This window comes from Amaranthus tricolor, chromosome 15, assembly GCF_026212465.1.
Source record: "Amaranthus tricolor cultivar Red isolate AtriRed21 chromosome 15, ASM2621246v1, whole genome shotgun sequence".
NCBI classification, from domain to species: Eukaryota; Viridiplantae; Streptophyta; class Magnoliopsida; order Caryophyllales; family Amaranthaceae; genus Amaranthus; species Amaranthus tricolor.
Window position 1 is genome coordinate 16592489 of NC_080061.1, and position 13341 is coordinate 16605829.

A 13341-nucleotide genomic window follows, 5' to 3' on the forward strand; every position below is an offset into this window, starting at 1 on the left:
TATATTTTAATGATTTAAGTTTTCTTTGTTTTTTTGAAAATTTTGTTTTGTTTTAATTCTTTTTCGCAATAATCACGGTTCGATAGACTTCCGCTTAGCATTTCTTACTATATATTATATAAATCCTATATTTGGAAAAGAACTGTCCGTTACAGTGTTGAAAATGGACATAAACCCATTCCTTGATCTGAAAATTCAATTGAACTCCAACTCAATTGCTTAGTAAACTGATCCGCCATATCGAGTTTAGTATTAACATAGACAGAAGTGACCCTTCCCTTGATAAGATCATGGACAAGACTATGTCTTAGTGCAATATGCCTTGAGTTACTATAGTATGTTCGACTATACGCTCTATTCAAAGCCGAATCACTATCACAATGGATAGCCACTAGTGAAATTGGCTTAACCAACAGAGGGATCTCATACATGAGATTTCTTAACCATTTTGCATCCTTGCTAGCATATGCTAAAGTAATAAACTCAGAACACATCGTAGAATCTACAACACATGTTTATTTAAGCCCAAGATACAACACATAGAAGAATTATCCTCTTTTTTGGATGCCTAAGTTGCATCAGAATATCCTTCCAAAACTGAAAGATCTCCATAATAACATAAACCCTAACCCATGGTTCTTTTCAAGTATCCAAGTATTCTTCTCACACCTTCTTATATTGTCCTTTAACAACAAACCCTTCAGGTTGTTTGATGTACACTTCCTCCTCCAGATCACCATAAAGGTATACAGTTTTGACATTCATTTGGTAAATCAATAAATTATAGATGGAAGTTAAGACAATCAAGAGTCGAATAGTCGTAGTTCTCACAACTAATGCATATGTATCGCAATAATCAATACCCTTCTTTTGTCTAGAGCCTTGCACCACTAAACTTGCTTTCGAATCACGGACCCATAAGATCTACATTTAACAGTAAATATTCATTTACACTCAAGTGTTCTTACCTATGATTGAATTCATTTCATCATTAATGGCTTCTTGCCAAAAAGCCTTATAACAAGAAGACATTGTTCTCCACATTTAAACAATAAAGTGTGGATGTAAAAAGAGAATTTCTTGTACCTCTACTAAGTAGACTTTGAAATCTAGACTAAAAGATTTGGCGATCCTTCTTCTCTTACTTCTTTTTAAGGAAGTCTCTATGTATTCATCATTTGATGGAACATTTTGAGATTCAAGTTGATCATTTTCAACTTCTTGGAAATTGGTACTAAGTTGTAGGTCTTTAGACCTACCGATTGATGAAATCCGAGTTTCATCAGAAGTTGCATCTCTAGACTTAATTTTCAAAGTAATCAATATAGTCATTAGGTTCTGTTACATAAAACCTATAAGAATGACTATGATATGCATAGCCAACAAAAATGCAATTGAAACATCTTTAACCAAGTTTCTTCCTTTTATTATCAGGGACTCTTACAATCACCCTACATCCTAAAACTCGAAGATAACTCAAGTTTGGTTTCCTCTTTTACCAAAGTTGATAAGGAATAACCTTTTTCCTCTAGTGGGAACCCAGTTAAAGATGTGACATGCGGCCAACATCACTTCACCCCAAAATCCTTCACTTAATTAAAAGTAGGATAACATAGAGTTAACAATTTTTTGCAATGTCCTATTTTTCCTTTTGGCAACACCATTTGATTCTGGTGAACAACCCGCCATAGTTTCATGGACAACTCCCATTTCTTGGAATAACAAGGGTTATAATATTCCCCTCCTTCGTTATAAATCGTTTGATCTTAGAACCCAATTATACTTCAACTTCATTCTTAAAAATTTTAAACATACTCAATGCTTCATCTTTAGAGTGTAATAAATACACAACAAAATCTAGAGAAATTATCGATCAAAATAATCATATACTTTTTTTTTCTTAAAGATAGAGCGCTTTGAAAATCACACAAGTACCAAATGATTTTTTAGTGACCTTGTTTAACTTGCAAGTACTACATTTATGTTTACCATATTCATACATAGGAATAATGTCATTTTTATCCTTAAATTTGTGAATTTTTCAAGTCGAAATCAAACTGAAACCCAAATTTCTAAATTTTAAAGGACCAAAGACCGAACCTGATGCTCCCGATCTAGTTCAATTTTGGTCTAAGTTCAACTGATCCAAATCCAAACCACCGACACTATCCAATTTTGCACAGCCCACCTCCATCTATGCCAGACGAGAAAAAAAGAGACGGCTAAAAGTAACAAAGGGTAAACGATATGGAAGCACGATACAACAGCGGTATATTGTTAAACATGTACAAAATACCAATTGACCCCCCTGCAACATAATTTTACTCCTGTTAATACTTCTATAAGATCAGCCATTCTGGGATCGGATTTTCTTAAGAACAAATCAAGCAGATGTCTGTTGCTGATGCGAAAAATCTAATATTGGAATTAGCTAATATAACATATATAAGGAGCAATACTATAATGACATTTTCTGTTTTTGTCGAGCAAAATTTCCAGTTAAGGAAAAATCAACGTGATTCATGCAGATTACTTCCACAGTTTCCTCAAGGACATGTTCTTTTCAGTATCCTTTTTCATGACCTTGGCTACCGCCATTTCAAAATCTTCTTGTGTTACATGAATTCTCCTCTCCCTCAAAGCAAACATGCCTGCTTCGGTACAAACAGCCTGTAAAGATTAATGTAACAGAATTCAGTTATAAATTGCCATCGGTGAATTATTTCTTGTATAAATTCCATCAAGGCTGTAAATTGTAATTGTCATTTGAACAGTTATTCAAATAGTTAGCAGAAGAATGTATCAATAATAAGCCAGAGAAATTTATTTTCGTCTAAAAGGAAACATAAAAAAATTAAAAACTAGGCAGACTTTCGTATCAAAGAAAACAAATTAGAAGCCACTAGATATACATGAATGGCTATATTTTGGCTGGATTAGAAGCCATTAATGGGAACAATTTTGAAATTTTTAGGACCGGAGAGAAAAACCTGTTACTGGATACACAAATAGCGGTCAACTATCCACATGCAGCATCTCATATTCATGGGAACTCATAACCAGTTTCTTAAATATAGAAAGAACAATTTGCAAACCTTCAGCTCTGCCCCAGATGCACCATTCATTTTTTCTGCAATCTTCTTCAAATCAATCCCACGCATCAAATTCATTTTCCTTGAGTGGATCTTCAAGATGTCAAAGCGAGACTGGAAAAAGGAAACTTAGTCATTAACAATGTTAAACAAATGCAACAAGCTAATAAATAGATTGAAAACCATTAACTTGTTATGTACTAATTTCATAGTTCAACACTCAAAAACAATCCATATAAGATTGCTTTGATAAGTGACAAGTGACTCAACTTGCATAGCAAGACAAAAACATCAACCAACTGCTCATCATTAATAGTTTAAAAGAATGTAAGATCAAAAACTTGGCACTATGATCAAAATTCGCAAAATGCTATGAAAGACAATTTGGAAGAAAGGAAAGGACGCAGAGAGTAAGGGATTCATTTTGAGCTAGAGGTCCAAAGGGAAGGAGAAAAAGTAATAGTAAGGGTGTCATTTCGAACTGAGGAATGAGAGGGGGAAATCTAGGAGGCTAGGACTAGGATAACAATTGTGTAAATATCATTTGCAAAACCATAAGTAGACCCAACTATGTATAGATCAAAGCTAAAGACCTAATGAGTACCAATGAGAAAACTATTTGCGTATTGCACGCTATCAATCATCAATAAGTGTTGTATGAGATCGTTTCACTCTGAGACGAATCCATATAATTAGCCAATTCTCTATTAATCACTTTAAGATTGGAAGTGTTCACTTTAACGTTATAAGTGATTTCTCTAAGACTATAAATAGCTATCACTTTAAAATTGTAAGTGAGTACTTTAAAGTTATAAGTAATCATTATAGACGGTAAGTATATATTGGACCAGTTCAATAAAGATGATCTCAACATGGGACCCCTTTTATTTAAGAATCTGTCATCAATGATTAAATTTTACACCAGCTATCTAATAAAAGGGGTAGATAAAAGTCAATTTTATCCAAAATGTGACCTAGTAATTTTAATCAGCAACCTCATCTTTTCCCTGAAAGACTAAAGTATACACCAAACAGTGAAACTTGTATTCCTCAACACCTTCTCTCACATGATCTTTCTCTTTCCTCTCTTCGATCCATGAGGTCAAAATTTTCCATTCATATCTTCCAAAATTATACAAATGCTTTTAACATTATCCTATGAAAAAAATCACTTTCATTCCTTTCTTCACCCAAGTCGATAGTTATTCTAGAGATAAAAATATATTTCCTTGCATAACATTTACATTCCTAATAGATACAAAGTAAGTTTTTTCTTAAACATTTCCTAACATCCTAAATCCCTAACCAAAAAAATCGTATATGCAAGGCTAAGAGAAGATCTCATTTATTGTTATCTAGAATGACATTTGGTTTGAAACAGGGAACGGGAACAGGAACAGAAATGAGAACAAGGAACCAAACCTAGATTGACTTGGAAACCATTGCATACGAGATACATTATGTATAAAAAAATACATTTCTAAACAAAATAAAATTAAAATTGTTTTAAGTGGAATTTTTTTTGCTTTAAGAAATTGTTTTAAGTGGAATTTTTTTTGAAAAAATGTCTTCTATATCGGGACGTCACCTCGAGTGATTTAGGTCGCGTTTCTTGGTGATTACAAACGAATGTTCTTGGCTTTCGGAATGTGGATACGTTATACGTTCCATGTACCTATGATCTCGTCTGAGATCATAAAGTAAAACAGAGGCTTTTCTATGTTTCTCTAGAAGAACAAGTGACATCAATATTTTGGATTAATTAAAAGAGAACTTTGGGAAACATCAACACAAATGCACTATATAGTACTTGGTGTGGGATGAATCTTCCATGATAAGTAAATCACAAAACAAGAGCCTCATCGAGTAACTTGTCAAACCATAGGATGTTTCGCAAATGGCTGTTAGTTGCTGGCTATTGGCTATTTTTGTTGGCTTGTTTGACCACTTGGAAGTGTCGATTGTTTTTGTTGGCTTTTAATTTAGCTGAATAAGCCAACTATTTAAGGAGATTTTAAAATTAAATATTGATTGTTGATTGTTTATTATAAAAAAAAGTGAGTCAATAAGCCTACAAGCTAATTAAAAAAGCTAACCAAACTAGCTTTTTCATACTGCCTTAAAATTCAACTCTACTAAGTGTTTTGGCTTTTAGACCAACCAAAAAGCTAAAAAAAGTCCACCAAAAAGCTATTTACCAAACACCCCTAGGCCCGATGCCAATTAGATATATTTGAGTGAGGAGCGAGAGGGATGTGGGAGCACTTGGTAATTGGTATGTGATACTTATATAAGACATATCGAAACAGGGATACACAAATGTGAAATACTGCACATAGCATAAAATAATGAAATGAAGCCAATCAATTAAACTCACATCTTCATTGGGATTGGGAAATTCAATTTTCCTATCAATCCTTCCAGGTCTAAGAAGTGCAGGATCCAATATATCAATACGATTTGTAGCCATCAAAACCTAAAAAACAATCATTCAAAGTCAATTAAAATGAACTATAATGCTGCAAACAATGTAAAAAGAATCAGGAAGCACATTTCAGACAACAAATCCAGAAGACAAGTACTTTGATCTTATTTGATGCTTCAAATCCATCTAGTTGATTAAGAAGCTCTAGCATAGTTCTTTGAACTTCACTATCCCCATTTCCAGACCCAGATTCCATCCTTGCTGATCCAATACTATCAATTTCATCCATAAAAATGATAGAAGGAGCATGTTCCCTGCAGTATAGAAAACCAAGATTTATGGACATTAAGCTTTTCTACTAGAGCAACCACAAACATGGAATGTTAAAAGGACAAGATGTTATGTCCGGCTAGAATAACATAGTAGCAAGACTGAAAAAGAGACGTGAGCAAACCTGGCCATGACAAAAAGTTCTCTAACCATCCGAGAACCCTCTCCGATATATTTTTGTACTAACTCTGACCCTGATACCCTTATAAATGTACAGTCAGTGTGATGTGCCACTGCCCTAGCAAGCAGGGTTTTTCCAGTGCCAGGGGGGCCATAAAGCAAAACTCCCTGGAAAAGCGAAAATGACACACGAGGTCATGATTACACCATAAAAAAAACAGAAAGAGTTTAAGATACAATGACTATTAAAATTTCTTAGAAGCTCACTACAATGAAAAGGAGGGGGAATTAACAATAGCAAGCACTCATCCAAAACCAAAAAGAAAAGAAAATACTTTCATCATTAAACACAAATAAATACAACAACAATGCCAAAGCCTTAATCCCAAAAGATTGGGGTCGGATAAATGAACTAATATGTCAGTTCCAATGGTAGTCTAGATGGATTCTTCTCCATTCATCAAACACAAAAAATGAACATTGAAATGCCCAATAAAGTTAAAGAATTTTACCTTTGGTTGAGCAATACCAAGACTCTCAAACAACTCAGGGTGTTTAATTGGAAGCTCAATAACCTGAAATACAAGGGGAAAAATCAGAAATCCCTCTTTCTTTAGGAAGCAATGCACTCATTAGTTCATGAGATTAATGGAGGAGATTATAGGAGACATCTAACCTCCTTCATCTCTTTAATTTGCTGGTCCAAACCTCCAATCATGTCATAAGTAGAGTCAGGTACTTTCTCAACTTTCATAAGGTTCACCAAAGGATCAATTTTACTCGGCAAGACCAGATGAAGGACATAACTGTCGTTTCGAAGAGCAACTCTAGTAGAAGGTGTAAGTTTTGTTATGTCAATGCTCTTATCAACATCAACAACATACTTCCCTTCTGGATGGACCTGATTATGGTTAAAACCCATTCAAATAAAGATATTAATTGGGAAAATGGCTAGATGTTGAACAACCTGGTGACTAGACTAAGTGACAATTTATACATTGTCTGTTGGAAACACTCATGTAATAAATTTTGCTCAAGAGAACATGACTTTTGATGAAATTATTATACACACCTTAACCAAGACCTTAGACTTCCCCATGACTTTGACTACTTCACCAACATATGATCCTGGCTCTTGAAGTAACATTAGTTCCTCTTTGAGCATCCTCACTGTGCATGGTCAAAGCAAGTATAAGTTCAATTTATACTAATTGCTGTAAAAAAATCCATGTAATTCAAGCATTTTTAAAATTTAATAACACACTTTAGCACGATCCAGAATTGATCATACAAGTACATAAATCCCATCAAACACAAACTATGAACCACACAAGAGCTTCGCATGAGAATTCGAGGAAACTTGAGAATTCACTAATTTCGTTAAGGTTAAATAATATAGAACTTATGAATTGTCTACTTTTACGGAGGGTTGGCTATAAAAATAATGTTTTGTTCTATAACTTTTTTATTGAGTCGAATATCTATCAATGCTATCATTTAAGTGGAAAAAAAACACTCTAGAATTTCGTTAATAGAGTTTTTTTTACTTAACAAGCTGCTTGAAATGTACACTTGCGTTTATGACCATGGTTCACAAATTTAGTTAGTTCATTAGGTATTGTCGGATCCCTATTTATTCACTATCTCCTTCATATAATTAATATTAGTGTAATTTGTTAATTAAAGAGACCTAAAGCTGTAGTCTATACAAGGTCTTGACAATGTATTGTTTTAGGCAAACCTTGATTATGAGTCAAGCAAATTTGCTTAAAAAGTTGCTCCATAAATTCCACTATAAGGTCATCTTAACATACTTTTCATCTCTTACAGAATACCACTGCATATTGTGTAGCCTTAAGTCTGTAAATTAATTGTTTGTACTCGTGAATATCTCTAATGTAGCTGATTTGGTGATCTTGTGCTTCTAATTACAAAAAACTAACCAAAATTTTTGTTATATTGAAAGAGACTTGCAGTTTAATCCTAAAATAAAAATATAGTGCAAACCCTAAAGTGACGCATATGGAGTGAAAGGAGTAACAAAGTAAGTGCATGTTAATATATTTCAAACAAGAACTGAATATCGATCACACATTAAACGGCAGATAAATATGCCACAAAAAACTCCAATTAAAATCTAAACCAAGCGGAAATAAGATGTTTCCCAACAGAAGAAAACTTGACCATTTTACAACCTCTACTGTGGTGGATTTCTCAAAAAGTGTTTTGAGAAATCTATCATCTGAAACAGCCAGCTATACCTTAAAATAGAGCTAAAGTATACTTTCTATAACAATAGCGATCAAATTTGAAAAACAATAAGAACTGAATCAGCTTTGCCTCACTAAATGACATGAAATAATTCCACTATTAATCATTAAAATATCAAACCTACAATTTGCTATCATATAGAAAAATGCAAGAAATATTTGCATAGCATTTTGATTGAATAGTAAAGAGATTACAACTTCTGTAAATCTCTTGATTTCTTTCCAAAGTTAAAAATTACCTACAATATTTAGTAGTATTAGCATCTTTTGTAAGTTATTCCATCTGAAAGCCTACAATATTTGATAATTTAGGGTAATGGGATCTTCTATGGTTTATTACATCTAAAGGAGGTGATGTGGTTTTAAGACTTTTTCCATCTAAAACCCTACTAAAATTTTAGAAATACGGTACACAAAAGAGGCTTAGTTTATAGAATATCAAAAAGATAAAACACAAATTTTGAAATAATAAATATAACATATACTCTATGTACCTATTGTACTAAAAGATAAATAATAATTAATATTAAATATATTATAATAAGAGTAGTAACTAGGTATCTTTAATTCTATTTCAATTGTCATCGAATAGAATAAAAGGCTAAAATATTTTCAATTTTGCTATCTTGGGACCCGGAGAGTATTGTCTTTTGTCACGTTCCCAAAAGCAAAGGAAAAGGTAAAAAATAAAATAAAATAAAATAAAAACCTTCATCTTCATTTCTACACACCACACTATTCTTCGAGTTTCAAATGGCAGTGCTTCAAGGAATTTTAATGGTGGTAACTAAGAGAACCCCCCTTAATTGTTTTAAAGCACTGATTAAAATGATTTAAATTGCAATTTACAGCGATTTGATTAGATAACAAACCTCGATTAGGGTACAATCATGTGACAATGTTTCAACCCCTTTTAATGTTCTAATAATTTCATAATTCAATATCTGTATGCTCATCTATAGTAGCATATGTATCTTAGCTACCCCTTATCGTTATCATTCTATTATGATTTTATCTAAATGTCCAACTATCCTAGTGCAAAAAATGGTCACATTAAATTGCATAGGTTGCGTTGTAAATGTTTTTCAAAAACAAAAGTAGCGCAAGTGTAAAAAATCGCACTTTCGACCGTATCAAGAATTATATCATACTTATGACTGATATTTAGATGTTATGATAACCACATCCCTCCCGTCACCGCATTATTGTTCCATATGACCATTGTCATATTTTTGCACTATGATCCAACCCATAAAATAACGCTAGTGAAATATTATTAGATAAATAATGGTTAATATCCAAGTCATAACTTCTATTTCCACATATGACCCCATATACTTGAAACATTTAGTTGATTGTAGTCCCTGATCTCGCAATCTTATTCAACTCCAATTGGTTACTCGGTACAAAAATAACATCCTATATACTTTGTTTAACTTCAACTTAATCTAAATCCCCATGATTCTATAACTCATGCCACCAAAATTCCAACTTAACAATAACCCCCTCTTCGGTCTCGTCCTCTAATAAAATACCATTGGCTAACAACATACTCAACCTTGCTTCGTGAATAAGTATTTTAACAGCCTAAGATAACTATAAACCAATAGTAATTGAGGAATCCTTTATTTCTATGCAAGTCCTACTTTGTTATCATTTCCCTATACATAACTTTTTTATTTCGAGATGTAAACCAATAGTAATAGAGGAATCCTTTAACTGAAAAAACGTACTATAACAAAAAAATCTTTTTAGAAAAAAATAGGATGCTACCATTATATTTCGAGATGTAGATTTTAATGTAGTACTTATACTTGAATTATAGAATCAACTTATCACAAGATATTATATTTGGTGAATGGAGGTACAAAATATTAGCATGAACAAATGTATATACTAATTTTAAAAAAGTTTCAAAAAGAAAAAGACCGTAAATGAGACCAAACCAAAAATCAATTTGGTCTAATCTGGTCTATTCCATACAGAATCTTTGGACCTTTTGTAGTGAGTTAAGGCACTGGAACGTGTGCACCATATGATTTTAAATTTATTTTAATTTTTAAGTATATTTTTTATATATAATGTATCTCGTACCCAATCATTCCTGAGTCAATTTAGATTTCGTTCCTTTTCCATGTTCGCAATCCACGTTCCAATTGAATGTCGTTTTAGGTAACAATGGTGTGCACCCACACTTGCAAGGTATTCATTTAAATTGTCATACCCACCAAGATACTTTTCTCCTATCTTGCCACATGACTTTTTTAAGTCTATAAAAAATGAGTAAATCTATTTTTCTTATCTTATAATACTCCAATTAATTGCCACATCAAAAAAATTGCTTCAATGAAAGAATATTTCATAAATCCAATGTCTGAACATTGTCTATAATGTTGTATCATTTTTACCACAGCTTCATGGTGTGAATGTGTGAATCATCAATTTTATCCTTTGATATAGTTAGGATAATATTGCAAATCTCCATCGATTTTATCCTTGATAGTGTCATTTTACTACAACAGCCATGATTATAAAAATTTCATTGGACTCATCCAAGGTTTTTTTAGCCACACAAGAAATACAAATCTTCGTTTTCATCCAAGTGGTGTTTGTATTCTTCAACTTTTCCACTGGAAGTTTTAGATTTGCCTTCTTTTAATCTCCACCATAATCATACATACAACAACTATCAACATTTTATTAACCCAATTCCATTAAGTGGTTCTCGCCTAGCATGTAGTTTGAAAGGGTCAGATATATGGAACTTAGCCCTTATTAATGATAAAACTAAACAAAGTTGTTTCCGACTAAACCTTAGTAGCAAAGGTCATGTGCAACATCACATTGATAAAAATTGTACATGATATAATCATATGTAACAAATTACTCCCTCCGTTCCCTTTGTTCATAAATGATGTTCATATTAACGGAAATCAAAAAAATAAAATCTTTGTGATTGAAACAATGATAAGGTAAATGAAAATATTTTTAAGTGTAGGTGGAGAGCGTATAAGGACTAAAAGATTAATATATAATAAAAATAGATAAAAAAAAATATGATTCATTGTAGGTTAAATAATTATATTAGTTTAAATTGTAATTGAAAAACATGTACGGACCACAAGAATACTATTGAGATTTATAGAAAAGTAAGGACAATTTGTCCAACGCATGATTATGACAAAAATTTGTGATAAAAATTGGAAGAATCTTTGTGGAAACAACGAATGAAACTACACAAAATGAAAGATTGAGAACATCGTCTAGGAACAAAGAGCATAACTTGAGAAAACCTATAAATCAAGTTAACTACAATACAACTAGTATGCAACCAGACACAGTTTTTGGTTCTTACAATGATCTAAAGTAATGATAAATCTAACACCATAAGTTTCTTAAAACCCCACAAAACAAGCAAATCACAAAGAAACAATCTAAAATACACAATTATCTCCTTCCAACAATTGTCCAAAACAATTAAAAAAGAAAAGAAAGGAAACAAGAAGAAAAGACGATCTTGACTCATTAACAAAACAAACAAACTCAAAAAAAATATAAATGTTTAAAAGGGATCAAAGAAATCAAAAAAATACTAAAAATAGTCAAAAAAAAAATATATATATATATATATATCAATAAAAAAAGGGTAAAATTAGGGTTAGGGTTAACGGACCTTGAGAATTAAGCTCATTACGGTGAGCTTCAAGACGGGTGAGATCCAGGGATTTTTGACGGAAAAGATGTTCAAGCTCATTGATCCGTTTGAGATAGTAATGCCGTAATCCATCGCCAAGAGTAGTTGTTATTCCTATTGGAGCGGGACTACTCCTTTCAGTTAGAGCTGTCGCCATTGTTGAGACTTCACGATTAGTAAAGAAGGAAAGAAGTAAATATTGGGATTCGAGTGAAATGAAATTGCTTCTTGTGTTGAAGATGGAAATTGAATTGAATTGAATAATGAAAAATAAGACTCGCGAAGTTTAGGGGCTTATTCGTGTTCAATGCTATCGCTTAAGCGTTTAGAGCACCTCTTAATTGTGTGGAAATAAATTTTCTTATCAATTTCTCTTTATACTTTTCCTCTCATATATATTAGTTTTGTATATGAAAATTTTTAAAATAAATATTTATCCTATCAATAAAAAAAAAATTCTCACCATATCTTAAATACTAATTTATGTAAAATTAGAAAAAAATTTAAAAATTTAAAACATATTAAAATATAACAAAATAGGTGTCTAATTATAGAGCATAAAATTTTATAATCATTATTATATTATACTTCCTCTATTCTCTTTTACTTGCACCAAAGTCTAAAATTAACTTTTACACTATTTATCATTTGATTATTTTGCATATTGCAGCTATCATATGAGAAAAAAATTGTCATGTGGGATTTTGTTTTATTCATCTTGTCGCATATTTTCATTATATTAAATTTTTAAAATTTTTTGTTATTTATAACTCTAGATATAAATAATTTGACAAACATGTTAAAATTATGCAAAAAATATTTAAATGCAAGTAAATAAGAACAGATGAAATAATTTTTAATGTATGAATAAACAAAAAAAGCCTATTTATATGTATATATGTATTGGGACACTTGTCAAAATGTGATTGAATTTCACAAACCATTCATGAATACAAAAATTTCCTCAAGTTGAGTGGAAAAAAGATTTTCCATGCATGAAAATTTTCAAAACCTCACTACTGTGAGTTATTGTTCCACACTACTAGGAGTGGTCTAAGGTCTCAATTTTTTTTAACGTTCAAAAAAATTGTTTTTGTTAGTTAAGATGAGTTACTGCTTACTAGTGTTCTTTATAAAGTAGTTAAAATATTAATTATAAAAAACAAAAGAAGTATTAAATAATTTATATTATTACGCTTTAAGTTTTTTTAGTTATTTTTATCTTTTGCTTCAGAGCCCAAGAATAAATTAGACGGCCCTATTCTATTTGTCTCGTCAAATTAGCTTAGAAAATAAATAGGTTGAAAATCAAGTAATATGAGTAAAAGTAATAAATTTCTTTCATGTTTTACGGGTATATGCATATAGACTGGATCATCTAATCTAAGCCTAATCCAATAATAGAAAACT

At 31.7% G+C, this 13341-nt stretch overlaps 1 protein-coding gene across 1 annotated transcript; it reads right to left on the bottom strand.

Annotated features, from left to right (window-relative positions):
- Positions 1-1791: 1791 nt before the first annotated feature.
- On the bottom strand, positions 1792-12294 carry LOC130801393 (26S proteasome regulatory subunit 8 homolog B-like). Its single transcript, XM_057665235.1, has 9 exons — positions 11911-12294; positions 7040-7137; positions 6644-6868; positions 6480-6542; positions 5972-6135; positions 5675-5831; positions 5470-5568; positions 3096-3206; positions 1792-2670 (listed from the first exon to the last, which is right to left on the bottom strand). The coding sequence occupies exons 1-9, from the start codon at positions 12086-12088 to the stop codon at positions 2530-2532; spliced, it is 1236 nt and encodes a 411-aa protein (XP_057521218.1). The 5' UTR covers positions 12089-12294; the 3' UTR covers positions 1792-2529.
- Between the last annotated feature and the right edge of the window lie 1047 nt (positions 12295-13341).

Coding starts and splice junctions, on each gene's coding strand:
- LOC130801393 (XM_057665235.1), bottom strand. CDS start 12,088: ATGGCGACAGCTCTAACTGAAAGGAGTAGTCCCGCTCCAATAGGAATA. Junction 3,207..5,469: donor TTCCCAATCCCAATGAAGAT/GTGAGTTTAATT, acceptor TCCTTTTTCCAG/TCTCGCTTTGACATCTTGAA. Junction 2,671..3,095: donor CATCTGGGGCAGAGCTGAAG/GTTTGCAAATTG, acceptor TAATCTTTACAG/GCTGTTTGTACCGAAGCAGG.